Source organism: Capra hircus, chromosome 11 (genome assembly GCF_001704415.2).
Source record: "Capra hircus breed San Clemente chromosome 11, ASM170441v1, whole genome shotgun sequence".
NCBI lineage: Eukaryota > Metazoa > Chordata > Mammalia > Artiodactyla > Bovidae > Capra > Capra hircus.
Genome location: NC_030818.1, coordinates 68,858,943 through 68,871,561, shown reverse-complemented (window position 1 = coordinate 68,871,561; position 12,619 = coordinate 68,858,943). Strand labels below are relative to the sequence as shown.

The 12,619-nt window shown below is 52.3% G+C and overlaps 1 protein-coding gene across 7 annotated transcripts in view; it reads right to left on the bottom strand.

The window, feature by feature from the left end:
* The window catches only part of CAPN13 (calpain 13), a 107,517-nt gene that overhangs the window by 50,427 nt on the left and 44,471 nt on the right, over positions 1-12,619 (bottom strand). For all 7 annotated transcript variants that reach the window (XR_001918821.1, XM_018055476.1, XM_018055475.1 and 4 more), the window contains exons 6-8: positions 8,170-8,344; positions 7,171-7,245; positions 2,262-2,347 (exon numbers count right to left, since the gene is read on the bottom strand). Coding sequence is in view for 6 of the 7 variants with exons in the window: in XM_018055476.1 (XP_017910965.1) it covers positions 2,262-2,347; positions 7,171-7,245; positions 8,170-8,344 (336 nt within the window). In the remaining variant the exon portion in view is untranslated. The remainder of the gene's footprint in view (positions 1-2,261; positions 2,348-7,170; positions 7,246-8,169; positions 8,345-12,619) is intronic.

Sequence of the window (12,619 nt, the reverse complement as noted above, 5' to 3'; positions counted from 1 at the left end):
CCATGCCACTTCCTTCCAGCCTGGTCATTGGTAGGGGATTGTGAACCTCAGCCCTCAGTCGTGATCCACCAGAGAAGGTGTGGTGGGCTCCACCCCCTATTCCTGCTCTGCACACTTCTCTGCCCTGTTCAAAGGCCTTCATGAACCCCAGGACTCTAGGGCACAAATCTAAACTTCTCAGCAGGCACCAGGCTCCCTGGCTCCAGGTTGTGACACGTCTTTCTCTCTCGTTCCACTGCCCCAGGCCAGCTTCCTGGCTCTTAACACACTACCAATAAATATGTCTAGGCACAGCAGCTGACACTTCCCTCCTACCTAGGGATCACTTTCAAAGTGAGTTATACCTTTTTTTTTTGGTTGAACTCCATTCAATGCCATCCATCCACCCCTGAACAGACCTGCCAGTGGGAAGCTTCTCTTCCCTCATCTCTGGGGTCCCTAGTTGCCTTCACTGGCCATTTGATCTCTAGCACAGAGACTGTGGCCAGAACATCAGCTCGTGTGAATTTCTTGCTTCTTTCACTCAAGGAGGATGTACTGCAGACATCTTCCCTTCCTCTACTCCTGCTGTCGTGGCCAGCCCGGGTCAGGGATCCCAGCTAATCTGATTGCCCCGGCCACAGTGGGCAGCTTGGAGTGATGATTGGGAAGGTTGGGGGAGGGACTTGGTAGTGCCATGGATACCCCTGGGGAAGAAGAAAAGAACAGAGGTACAGTAGAAGGAGGGAGGGCGGCAGGGAGCAAAAATGCTGTCCAGTGGTTCGTGGTTTTGCAAGTTCATTCCCCTTCTGTTGGGGGAGGGGCGACTAGCTGCCCCTTTTTCAGAGGGTATCTGAGATCACAACAGGTTTACTCTAAGTCAGGTTACCTATTTCCTCTCTCGACCTTTCTCACATCACTACCCTCCAGCCCAACTTGTGTAGGCACCTCAGCTGTTGGGGCTCACACAGGATCCCGGGACCCATACAGGATCACACACCACTCAGCCTGGAGCACAGGGGTCAGGACGGGGACAGGAGCAATGCTGGCCTTTGCCTCCAGGACACGCTTCTCCCCACACTGATGCTCACTGCTTGTTGGGGCCTGTTCTATTTGCCTGAATGCTTTGCGTTTCCTTTCGGATCGTCTTTTCCTTGTGCTAAGCTGCCTTGGCCTCTGGACTCTGTCCATGGACCTAACACAGGTCCTCAGTGGTCTGTGGATGGGCTGGGCCTCACTGGAGGAGAGGAGCCAACAGGAGCCAGTCTGTCGTGGCTGGTCCTCCATCCCCGCTCAGGACTGCCGTGTCATTCTTAGTCAGCAAAGGGGTGGGGACCAGGAGTCAGTCCTCTTGGCAGCTGGGAAAGGCCAGCCCAGCTCCCCAGGAACCACAGACCACACAGGAGGGGGCCCACAGGTCAGCTGGGCCAGCGAGCAGCTGCCTGGAACACAGCCACAACTAAGACCTACTTCCCCCCGTCACTCCCACCACCAGCAAGGTGTGTCTGGACTGATAGGGCAGGAGAGACAACACAGGTGGACCAAGTCAAAAAATCAGCCAGATCTGCGCCTCAGTTTGCCAACTCCCCCTCTGCTGCTGCTAAGTCACTTCAGTCCTGTCCGACTCTGTGCGACCCCATAGACGGGAGCCCACCAGGCTCCCCCGCCCCTGGGATTCTCCAGGCAAGAACACTGGAGTGGGTTGCCATTTTCTTCTCCAACGCATGAAAATGAAAAGTGAAAGTGAAGTCGCTCAGTCGTATTCGACTCTTAGCAACCCCATGGACTGCAGCCTACCAGGCTCCTCCGTCCATGGGATATTCCAGGCAAGAGTACTGGAGTGGGGTGCCATTGCTTCCATCCTGATGCCATAGCACCATCAGGACCTGAATCCCATGGGATCCTTTTATGGGCTGAGGTTCCTGCTCTCCATCTCTATCTGCCAAGGAGAACCGAGCGTCTGCCCTGCCCCACCCCTTTTAATTTTTTACTTTTTCTAGATAGTGTATGAATTCACTGCTCTGGTGTACCCACTGGAAGCCAGACACTGTCTCTTGTCCCACAGCTCCCATCCTGCAGTGTACTTAGTACAGAGTACACAGTAGGTGTCTAAATGATGCCTGGTAAGTGGCATCATGGGAGTGTGTGATGGATGGACAGTCCCACACAGGTGTGAGCTGGATAGGCTTGCAGGGAGCTCCACCTGCTGCCCTCGTGGGCCAGGGTGCTCTCTGAACACCAGATGTCCATGAAGGAGAGAGAGAGGTTTCCAGAAGCCATACCGGTCGCTCCAGCGCCCTCTCCATTCAGTCTTGCCCCAGGGGTTCCACAGGCGGATAAGATACTCCCAGCTCCTCCTGTACTCAATCTGCAAAGAACAGAAAAGGAAAACTGTCAGTGTTCTCCAGCAAAAGTTGGCAGAAAGGATATGAATGCAGCTGCTTTTCACCTCCAAGGACTAATTTAACTTCTGACCTCATTTGGCTGCAGCCAGAAGAAAAAATGGAAAGGAAAAAAAATCAATGCTTCTGCCCGTGTGGAGTTGGAATGAGATCGAGAAGAAAATGGTCCTTTTTTTTTTCTGCGCAGCACCTTGAAGGCAGGTGCGGCTTCCTCATTCCATAAGACTGCATCCTAAAGCCTGCACCAGCTGAGACTGCCTGGCAGACAAACACTGAGGATGGTGCTGCCACAGCTGCAGAGGGGAGATCTTTATGGGTCCCTAGCCTCCTCCACATCTTGTTGCAGCTGGCATCTCTATTCCACAGAAATAGCTGCTTCCTGGCTGGCAGCCCCTTGGGAGCTGTGCTGGGGTCTCCACAGCACTGTCCTGAGCAAGGCCAATAGAGGAGGCTGATCTGAGCAGGAAGAGGACTGCCTGGGAATTGAGCCCTCCCCCAGCCTGTAGTTGGGGCAGGGGGCAGAGTGGGGGCTGCACCTGCCTCCGGCAGCCTGTCTCTGTAGGGCATCTCCTGAGTGCTCTGAAATTTCCTTCCTTCCTGGGGGCGGGGGTGGGGGTGGGGGGTAGAGGTGGAAGGGGTCACATCATTATCCCTCCTAGATACCAAGGTCAGCAAACCACTGAGGCCAGAGGGCAGGACTGTTTGTTGCAAAGTTAAAACAATCACAACCCTTTGAACCTAAGTTCCTGGATCCAGGAGGCCTCTGCCTGGGGAGAGGAATTAAAGCATGATTGAATTGCAGCTGTGATATTGATCGGTGTTAATGCTGTCGGAAGAGACAGAGGGGTGAAGAAGGGGAGGATTTGTTCACTGATTCCAGGTCAGAGGAGAAAGTTCTGAGTGGAATATTCCCATGTGGGAAAGAAACATGTGTGGAGGCAGGCCCAGAGCCAGGCCTGACTGAGCGTGTGATGTGTGCTGTAGCCTTCAATCCTCCCAGGTAAATGTTCATGTAACCCCTGTCTTGCAGAGGTGGAGTACGAGCATCGGAGAAGTTAAGCAACTTTCCCAAGGCCACAGAGTGAGTGGCACAGGAGGAATTCTGATCCTCACCACGGTCAGTCTCCAAAGCCCAGGCTCTTAATTTTGGAATTGGGAGTGGAGAAAGGATACAGCTGCTCCAGGGCCCAGCTCATTCTGGGATGTGGCTGAGACTTTGACCTTGCATGGAAACCCTGGGCGAGCATGTGATTACCAAAAGGGCGGTGCCATGAAGGAGCCAGGGGCTTCCCTGGTGGCTCAGATGGTAAAGAATCTGCCTGCAAGGCAGGAGGCCCGAGTTCAATCCCTGAGTGGGGAAGACCCCCTGGAGAAGAGTATGGCAACCCATTCCAGAATTTTTGCCTGGAGAATTCCATGGACAGAGGAGCCTGGTGGGCTACAGTCTACAGGGCTGCAGAGTCGGACACGACTGAGCGACTAACACACATACGTGAGAGAGCAATGGGGTCAGAGAAGGTCACATGAACCAAGCTTGGGTACAGTTCTTTTCTGTCCACTTCTGTCTGGCTGACACTGCAGGGGAAGGTGCTCTGACTTTTAATGCCACATGAGATGGGGGTTCCCCTTCTATGCCCCATCCCCCGGGGCCCCAGGCTTTGTACATGGTATATTACTAACCGCCAGCATATGATGGAGCCCATGGAACAGGGATGTGAGAAACAATCTTCTGGTGTTCCAAAAAGCTTAATAAGCCACCCTCAGTGCCTAAGGGACAGTCAGGGGCTCAGGCAGGCACGGGAGAAGAGCAGCCAGTGACTGGAGGGGGCTGAGGCAGCGCTAAATGACGCGTGCAGAGAAACACACATCCCCTTGCCCCGGGGAGTCACCGACACAGCTAGGTGCATAGTAAAAAATGCCAATTTCATTTATCTTCCTGTCTGTGTCCCGCCCAGAGGGAGGATGAGCAGATTAAAAAGCATGTTGCATTTATGGGCTGGTTTAATCTTAACACTTGTGGTCAGAGTTGTAAGCCCCTCTTTCTGGAGGAAGAATCTTTAATCAAGTTCTTGGGTCCTTGTCTGACTGGGTTACTTCTTTCTGACAGGGCTCTGTTATCACATGGGCCTTGGCCAAGTGGTTCAATGGTCACCTTCAAGGCCAAGGTCACGGCTGCATCTGAGAATGGGCGAGCTTTCTTGCATTACTCTCCTGGCTACTGACTGTACCCTGACCCTGGTCAGATCTCTCAGAAAGGGAGCCACTGGGAAGAGGTGATCCAGGTCATCTCTCTGGGATAATAATTCCTTGAAAATATCCTCTTGAATGTGAGTTCCATAGGTGGTTAATAGTGACTCCTAGAGAAAATTGTTTCATGGCTAACAGTAGATTAAAACCAAGCTGCACTTATGTTGTTCATACAGGCCTTCTCAGAGCCTTTAAATGCTAACATCCAAATACTGCCTTCGCAGAGTATCTCACCAGGCTGGCGCTGCTGAGCGCACATGTTGGGAAGTGTCAGTAGCCACAGAATAGCAGGAATGGTGGGAATGGACCGTGCAGGACACACGGTCTTCATCACCTACTGTCACAGGAGAATGTCCTGTTCAGACTGCTCAATGCATTGTAAGAACAACTCAAAGCATGTGCTGTGGGGGAGAAACATCAGGGCCATGAGCAGCAGCATCAGGAGCCCAAACCCCGGCTAAACCCACACTTGGACTCCCCAGTTTGCCTCCCTGAGCTTGCCCTAGAAGTTTCCTTGGCTACTCTGTCACTGCCATGCCCAGGCCCAGCCTTGGCAGGACTCACATTCCACAGCCATCTGGACCTCTCAATACACAAAGTGCCTTCTTCCCGGTGTTCAGAGGAGAAACAGAGGCTATCTCAATGTATTAAAGGGCCTTGCCAGGAATGGCCGGCACATCACACAGGTACCACAGCTCTTTCCTTCCAGGCCCAGTACAGATGTCACTCATTGATCACAACTCTCTTTTCCCAGTCTGGAAGCAGAGCCAAAGTCTTGTCGACACGGTTATCTAGGCAGCAGTGCCGGGATCAAGGCTGGCACACGAGAAAGCCAATTTGCTCTCCCTAGCCTAGACTTGTCCACATCTGGGATGGGGAGCTTTGGGGGAGCAGAGCATCCATCCGTGGTCAGATGTGATGACAGTACTGTCTGTCTCCACTGAGAATTCAGAGAAGGGCGTGGCCAGTTCCAGATGAAGTGCATCGGAGCCGTTGGGACTGGGATCTTCTGTGGCCTGGGTTTGTCAGGGCCTCTTCCTTGCTTCTGAGAAATATTTGAGCTCCTCACATACATTCTATGATGGAGGATCCGTGATGTCATTTTCACAGGCCAAGAACAAATGCATTGATTCACGCAGGCAAGTGCCCACATCCATTGATCCAAGAGCATCTATTAGGTGCCTACTATCCTCCAGGTGCTGTGCAGAGGAAGCATTTTGGTCCTGATTTCCTTAGGGAGGTAGGCAGGGGGGAAGGAGACAGAAGGTATTGCCTCTGTTTTGCAGATTGGACCATTCATCCAAACACAAAACAGTGAAGCAACTGGCCTTTGGTCAATGGACAAGAGAGACAGATTGGCACAGGGAAGGGAGATACGAGAAACAAGCCAGAAATAGAAACTGAGGCTTTGCATTCCTTGCTCCATAAATACATGTGAAAAACGGACCCTGGGGTTTGTAACTCTGTCTCTTAGGCCCTAGAAAACATTATCAGACCTCAAGAGCTGTGAGAAATACAGGGATCATGGTGGGGGTAGCATTTGTGGGAAATCATCACAAGACCAGGAAGGACGTTCCCTGCATGTCTGCGTGATGAGCATAGATTGGAACTAAGGAGACGTGGTGTCTCAGCCCAGCCCCTGCAAGCAGCTATGCAACCCTGACCTTCCCCCTTCAGGCCTTGGCTTCTCATTTATGAATGAAGGAGGCTGGACTTAAGTCATGTTTTCCAGAATAAATGTTACTGCACACACTGGTGACATGCATTTTTGTCCAACCCAAGTCGGTTGTTGCACTGGGGAGAAAGACTGTCCCCCAAGAGCCACCCTCCCCTCTTCTGTGGGAATAAAGTTCTAGCTGGGCATATGGCGGCCCTACCAGGTATGTTTTCCAGATACCCCTGGGCCTTGGGGTGGCCCGATTAGGTCCAGACTCATGGGATCTGAGAGGTGTGTGCCTGCATTGACACATGCCTTCCAGATGGGTGTGTAAGTGTCCCTAGCCTCTTTCTCCTCCCCAGGCTGGGAGATGAGGAGACCGGAGGCAGCTGTCCTGGACTCACAGGTAGAAGCCCCATGTTACAGATGGCAGAGCCACCTACCAGCTCTGGAATCACCTGCTCACCTGAGGCATGAACTTGATCTTGTTTGAGCCCCTACATTTTGGAGAGTCTTTGTCATAGTTAAGTTGGTATGTAGCAAATAAAACCCTTTCGGGACAAACTCTCCTCCAAAGTCAATTGGGTAGCTATTCTGCTTTCTTCTGGGGCTAATCCCCCAACCTGGCTAGACACTCAGCCTCTCTGAGGACATTTAAGGAGAGTAGATCTCTGGTTGGGGGGTGGGTGTCCCGGAAGGACGGTGATTCCAGACACCAGAGCTTTTGGACCAACAGAGGGAATGAGGTTGTCCATGACAGGCCTGGGCAAAGCAGAGGCAAGAGTGATCAGTACCCGTTTCAGCTTTGCTGGGCTCACCTTGCGATTCTGATTCCTGTTTAGGGGAGCAAGAACCCTGGGGCACCGTGTCCACAGGGAGCCTTACCTGCTCAGCGCCAGTCACCGTGTAGGCATGCCGGCTCACCAGGCCATTTGCCATCCTCGTGGACTCGCTTACGGGCTTCAAAGGAGAGAAGCAGGCCAAGCAGTAAACACTCATGTGTTCTTCAAAAAAACCCAGAAAAGCACAACTCACTCGGCAGCTGAGCTGGGGCTAGATGACAAGCCTCCCACTGACTCATGCTGGAACGCCCTGTGTTCCTGGATCTCTTCCCTAGAGAGGTGGAGTTTGAAGGCTGTAGGGTGTCTGAGGCCCCAGGACTTCATCCCTCAGGTGACCACCCTATGACAGACAGAAGCCCATTGGGTCCTGAGGACCTGGGCTGCTTGCTTTTCTCTAATGGCTTGTTATCAATGAGACATACCCCAACACATATCTTCTGGGCATTTTGTGGGAGTCAGGAAGACCTGCCACCTCCAGGCCATGAGGAATTGGGATTTAAAGTGCATTTGGTTTCAGGTGGTGTTTCAGACCAGGGGCGTGTGACTCAAAGCCCACGTGGTTAAAGAGTGAAGGAAGGATCTGCAGGGATAGGGCACTGGCTGCCTTGGAACAGAATCAGATAATTTGGAGGGCCAGCCAAGCTTTTCACAATGGGGGGTGCTGCCTTTACAGCCAGTGAGAATCAAAGGGCCTCCCCCGATCACTCTGAACCCCACTGCTTCTGGTCACAGGGAGCAGTGGGCAAAGGCTTCAGCATTAGACGACAGCACCTGAAGCCCTGCTCAGCCGCTTACCGGCTGTGTGATGCTGGGCGTTTCACCTAGCCTCTCTGAGCCCATTTCTTCTTCTGAATTCTGTGCTCTCTGTTTCAGATGGAGGGCTGTTGCGAGGATTAAACGAGGCAGTGTCAATAAAGCACAGCATCAGTGCTCCATGGTGGTCACTTGGCCATTCCCCTTACTAACTGAATGGGCCAGTGGCTGACCACTCTGGGGTGAGGAAAGGCTCAAACCAGTGTAACAAGATCCCTGATCCACTCACCCCGGCCAGGGTGCCGCAGGTCATCAGAGAGCCTGCCTCCGCTGCCGTCTTCACCAGCGTCATCAGGTCAGGCGGGGATGAGTGCAGGCTGATGTTGGTGACCACCCCTCCTGTGAGGTCCACCAGGGCATCGGGGAGGTAGCCATAGTGCAGGTTGGCATAGGACCCATGAAACCTGAGAAAGAGGAAGGCAGATCAACCCCAGCGGTGCCTCTGGTGCCTCCAGGAAGGGAGATAGCACCCTGGACCTCTGTGTATTTCCCAGGGGATGGATTTACCAAACCACCCCTTGGCTGTGGCCATCCGCCCAACTTCTGTTCTCCTGGATAAAGATTCTAGCAATGTGCCACCCTTATCGCTTGTTTTTCCTGGTCCCCTGGGCAGTCTCACAGGTGGCAGCATTATATAGAGGTTAGGAATGCAGGTGCTGGGGCCACAGGCCAAGGGTCAAATCCCAATCTCCCCAGATATTTAACTGCTTGACCTTATCTAAGTTACTTAACCTCCTAGGACTGGGCTTCACATAGTGCCTGGCACATGGAAAGCTTTTAATAAAGACTGGCTGTTAATACAATGAGGATCCACTGTTTCCTGTTTAACAACAGTGGTAAGTACTGGCTGTGTGCATGGTACTTTGTATTCAAAGACAAGTGAGACCTCTGCCCTCCAAGAGACCACAGTCAACAACTCTGATGCCCTCTGTGACCATAAACAGCCTTAGTCCTTACTCTTGTGTGAAGCTTGATGCAGAATTCCCCCTTCCATCCTCAGAACTAACCCTCCCCCAACCCCAAGAATCATCAGGGAGGTGATGTCACTGAAGGTAACACAGGTGAGGACGAGGCTTCCATACACATCCCCCATACATACCAGCTAAACTCTCAGACCCGTGCTCCAAAGTGCCTCTCCCACCCTCCCACGGGGTTTCTGCTTCAGGACCCACACCCCGAGAAAAGCCCAGCCTTACTCCTATCTTGCCTTCCTCCCAATTTTCTCCCAACTGTGGCAGCCCCAATCACCTACTGGTGAGGCAGTCTCGACTCAAGAGCCAGTCTGCTTGGGCCACCTCCTGGCCTCCCCTGTCATGATGTCTCAGGCTTGGGCAGGAGGCTGAGCTTCTCAAGGTCCCCTCTGCTCATTCAGGGAACAGGCTCTTGCAGCAGTGCTGCCAGTAAAGCACAGACAGCATGTGGAGTGGGTCTGGCTCACAGAGATGTGCTTCCCGTGGGCACAATCGGGACAGCAAGTCCCTGCTTCCCTGCTTCTACTGTCCCCCCTGAACAGCAGCACTCGCCACCGAGATGCTCTCCCCTTCAAAGGACACGTCAGGTTGCTTGGCCTTCCTCGGGTGTCTGTTAATTATGAGATTGCGTGGATCAACTTGGAACAGAGAGGAAGTGACTGGGGGTTCTGGGAAAGTTTCTGAGAAGGGGCACAACTCTGAACTAAGTTTTATCCAAGTAAGGCTATGGTTTATCCAGTAGTCACGGGACTACTGGATAAACCATAGCCACGTCTGGATGTAAGAGTTGGACCATAAAGAAGGCTGAGCACTGAAGAACTGACGCCTTCAAATTGTGGTATTGAAGATTCTTGAGAGTCCCTTGGGCTGCAAGGAGATCAAACCAGTCAATCCTAGAGGAAATCAACCTTGAATATTCATTGGAAGGACTGATATTGAAGCTCCAATACTCTGACCACCTGAGGCAAAGAGCTGATTCATTGAGAAAGACCCTGATGCTGGGAAAGATTGAGGGTAAGAGAAGTGGGCGGCAGAGGATGAGATGGTTGGCTGACATCACTGACTCAATGGACATGAGTTTGAGCAAGCTCCGGGAGTGGGTGATGGACAGGGAAGCCTGGCGTGCTGCAGTCCATGGGGTCACAAAGAGTCGGACATGACTGAGCGACTGGACAACAAGGAGAGTGGGACAGACACTCTGGGGAGGAAGAACAAGTCAGGGAGGCTCTGGAGCCGGAAGAGTGTGGTGGAGTGGGGCCAGTGATGGACTGACTGGTGCTCCTGGGAGAGGCAAGATTGATAGATTACGGGGAAAGCCTACAGCAGGGGCCGGACGGATGAGGTCATATTTGGTTTGAGAACTCAAATTCCTGTCAATGAGGTGACCTGGAAAGGTTACTGTGGGGTCCTAAAATACAGGCAGGGCAAACCCACAACAACACGAGGTGAGTCAAAGCTGTCTGGTGGGCATGTTCCCCATTACTGCCTGGTCACTTGGGCCCTGGCCAGGGATCTCAGCTTTCCTGTCCCTGACGGGCAAGCAGTGGCCAAGCCCCTCCCAGGGAAAGCCCTGGCCTTGGCTTGCTTTCTGGTGATGAAGGTCAGGCGTGGGTCCATTCTGCTGCTGCCTCTACTGGGGCCCATGGCCTCGGATAAGACCCCTCCCAGTCCTCAGCCCTTCACCCAGATCTGCTCTGGGGCCCCTCAGACATCTCTCTCTCAGCATACTTCCAACTCTGCTGTTCTCTTCCCCTGAGACCCCCAAAATTCACATAAACCCACACCAGCAAGCACAGATAAGCAGCCGCTCTCCGCAGGACACTGTCCCAGGTACAAACACCATGGATGCTGAGAAAGCCTTGTTTTAATGACAGCAAAGGACCCACAGAACCCAACGGCCATTCTACAAGAAACAGATGACAGATGGATCTCGACTTGTTATTAAACTGGTTCTAAATCTTATCTCCCTCTCTCTGACTAGGGTTATGTTTGGTATTAGACTCTTATCTCTGTGATGTTTGCTGAGTCAACTGCAAAGCTTCCCTTTGGTCACGATTGTGCCCAGGTGGGTCTCAGTATATCTGACTCACTTGATTTTCAACATGTTTTCAGGCTCTGGGTCATAGATTAAGAGGGTGCTGAGGGTGCCAGAAGGTCACCAAGACCAGTGAACCAGTGAAGTTGCTCAGTTGTGTCTGACTCTTAGCGATCCCATGGACTGTAACCTACCAGTCTCCTCCATCCATGGAATTTTCCAGGCAAGAGTACTGGAGTGGGTTGCCCTTTCCCTCTCCAGGATATCCTCCCGACCCAAGGATCAAACCCAGGTCTCCTGCATTGCAGGCAGACAGTTTGCCGTCTGAGCTACCGGGGAAGCCCAAGACCAGGGTTTTAGAATCTATTCCAGAGCCCACCAGCATGACCCACCTCCCTTGCTGCCACACCCCGTTCTGGCTTCAAATAGAACCGCACTAGAGCCACACCAGGAAGGCCCTGCTGGCTCTGCCCGTCACTCCAGGGCCACAACCTCAGTGTCTACAAGCCTCGTCTTGTTATCTGGGCTTCATTCTCAAATGCTAACGTCCAGCTCTTCCTGACACTGGAAATGAGCCACAGCTTCAGTTAGGAACAAGGTGGCTCAAAAGAAACAATGGACAAAAACAGTACTTGCAATGCACCCTCCAGAAGGACAGGGGCTGGTGGTGGTGTATAGGGTTGGAACCTTTTTCTAGGGCCCAAAACTGCATGGTCCCAGGTCTTCAGTCTTCCCAAATAATGTCTGATCACTTGACCAAAGACCTCAGCAGACTCAGCTTAATCACTTGCACCTGCCATCACATCACTATTCGGAGTCTTGGCTTCCCCATATGAACCAATGCTTAAGCATTGGTTAGGAAGATCTTTGGGGAACTTGATTCCAGAACACTCTCCACTACTCATTTTCTCCCGAAATGTGGGGTCCCCTGGCCTTCTGTCTCCTAGTATTGATTCCTAGCTGTGATGTGTCCCTCACCTGTGTGGCTCTTGATGCTAGCAACCTCTTACACACATATGACTCTTGCATCTGATGTCAGCACCCTACCCTCTGCAGCCATCACAGAGACACCAAAGGAAAGGGGAAGGATCCACGGCCAGCAGCCCCTCTCTCGGTGTCGTCCACAGCCTCCTCTCGCTATGTCTCCCTGATGCCTATGTATCCTGTCCCAGCAGTGGCTGGGTATTTAGACAGAGCTCTCTCTCTGCTTTACAGACACGAGCTCACAGATCCTGCTTGTGTTTCAGGGACATGGCAGCTCTTCTCAGCCACCTTGGCTGACAGGAAATAGAAAGGGAGGGAAAGACAGAGAGCGCTGCGTTTGCCACACCTGTCACTACGCCTGTCACCTGGACCCAGGAATTCTGAGACAGCCTTGTTCTCACCCCTCAGCTTCACCCTCATTTTAGAAAAATGTCTCTCTACCTGACAATGATAGGAGAGAGGGAAGAATTCAGATGTCAGGTCGGATCCAGGAAGGATGCCGAAAGGCTGTAATTCTGAGTCACAGAGATCTCAGAAAGGATGCTAGGCAGCCTACCAGATTTTGTCCCCCACTCTCCTGTTTTGTGACCTCTGGGGAAAAAAAAACAGGCAAATATATATTTTTTCCCTTCCACATCTGACTCACTTGACCAATTCATTTCCAGACTCCCCAGCTGCAACAGTGTTTC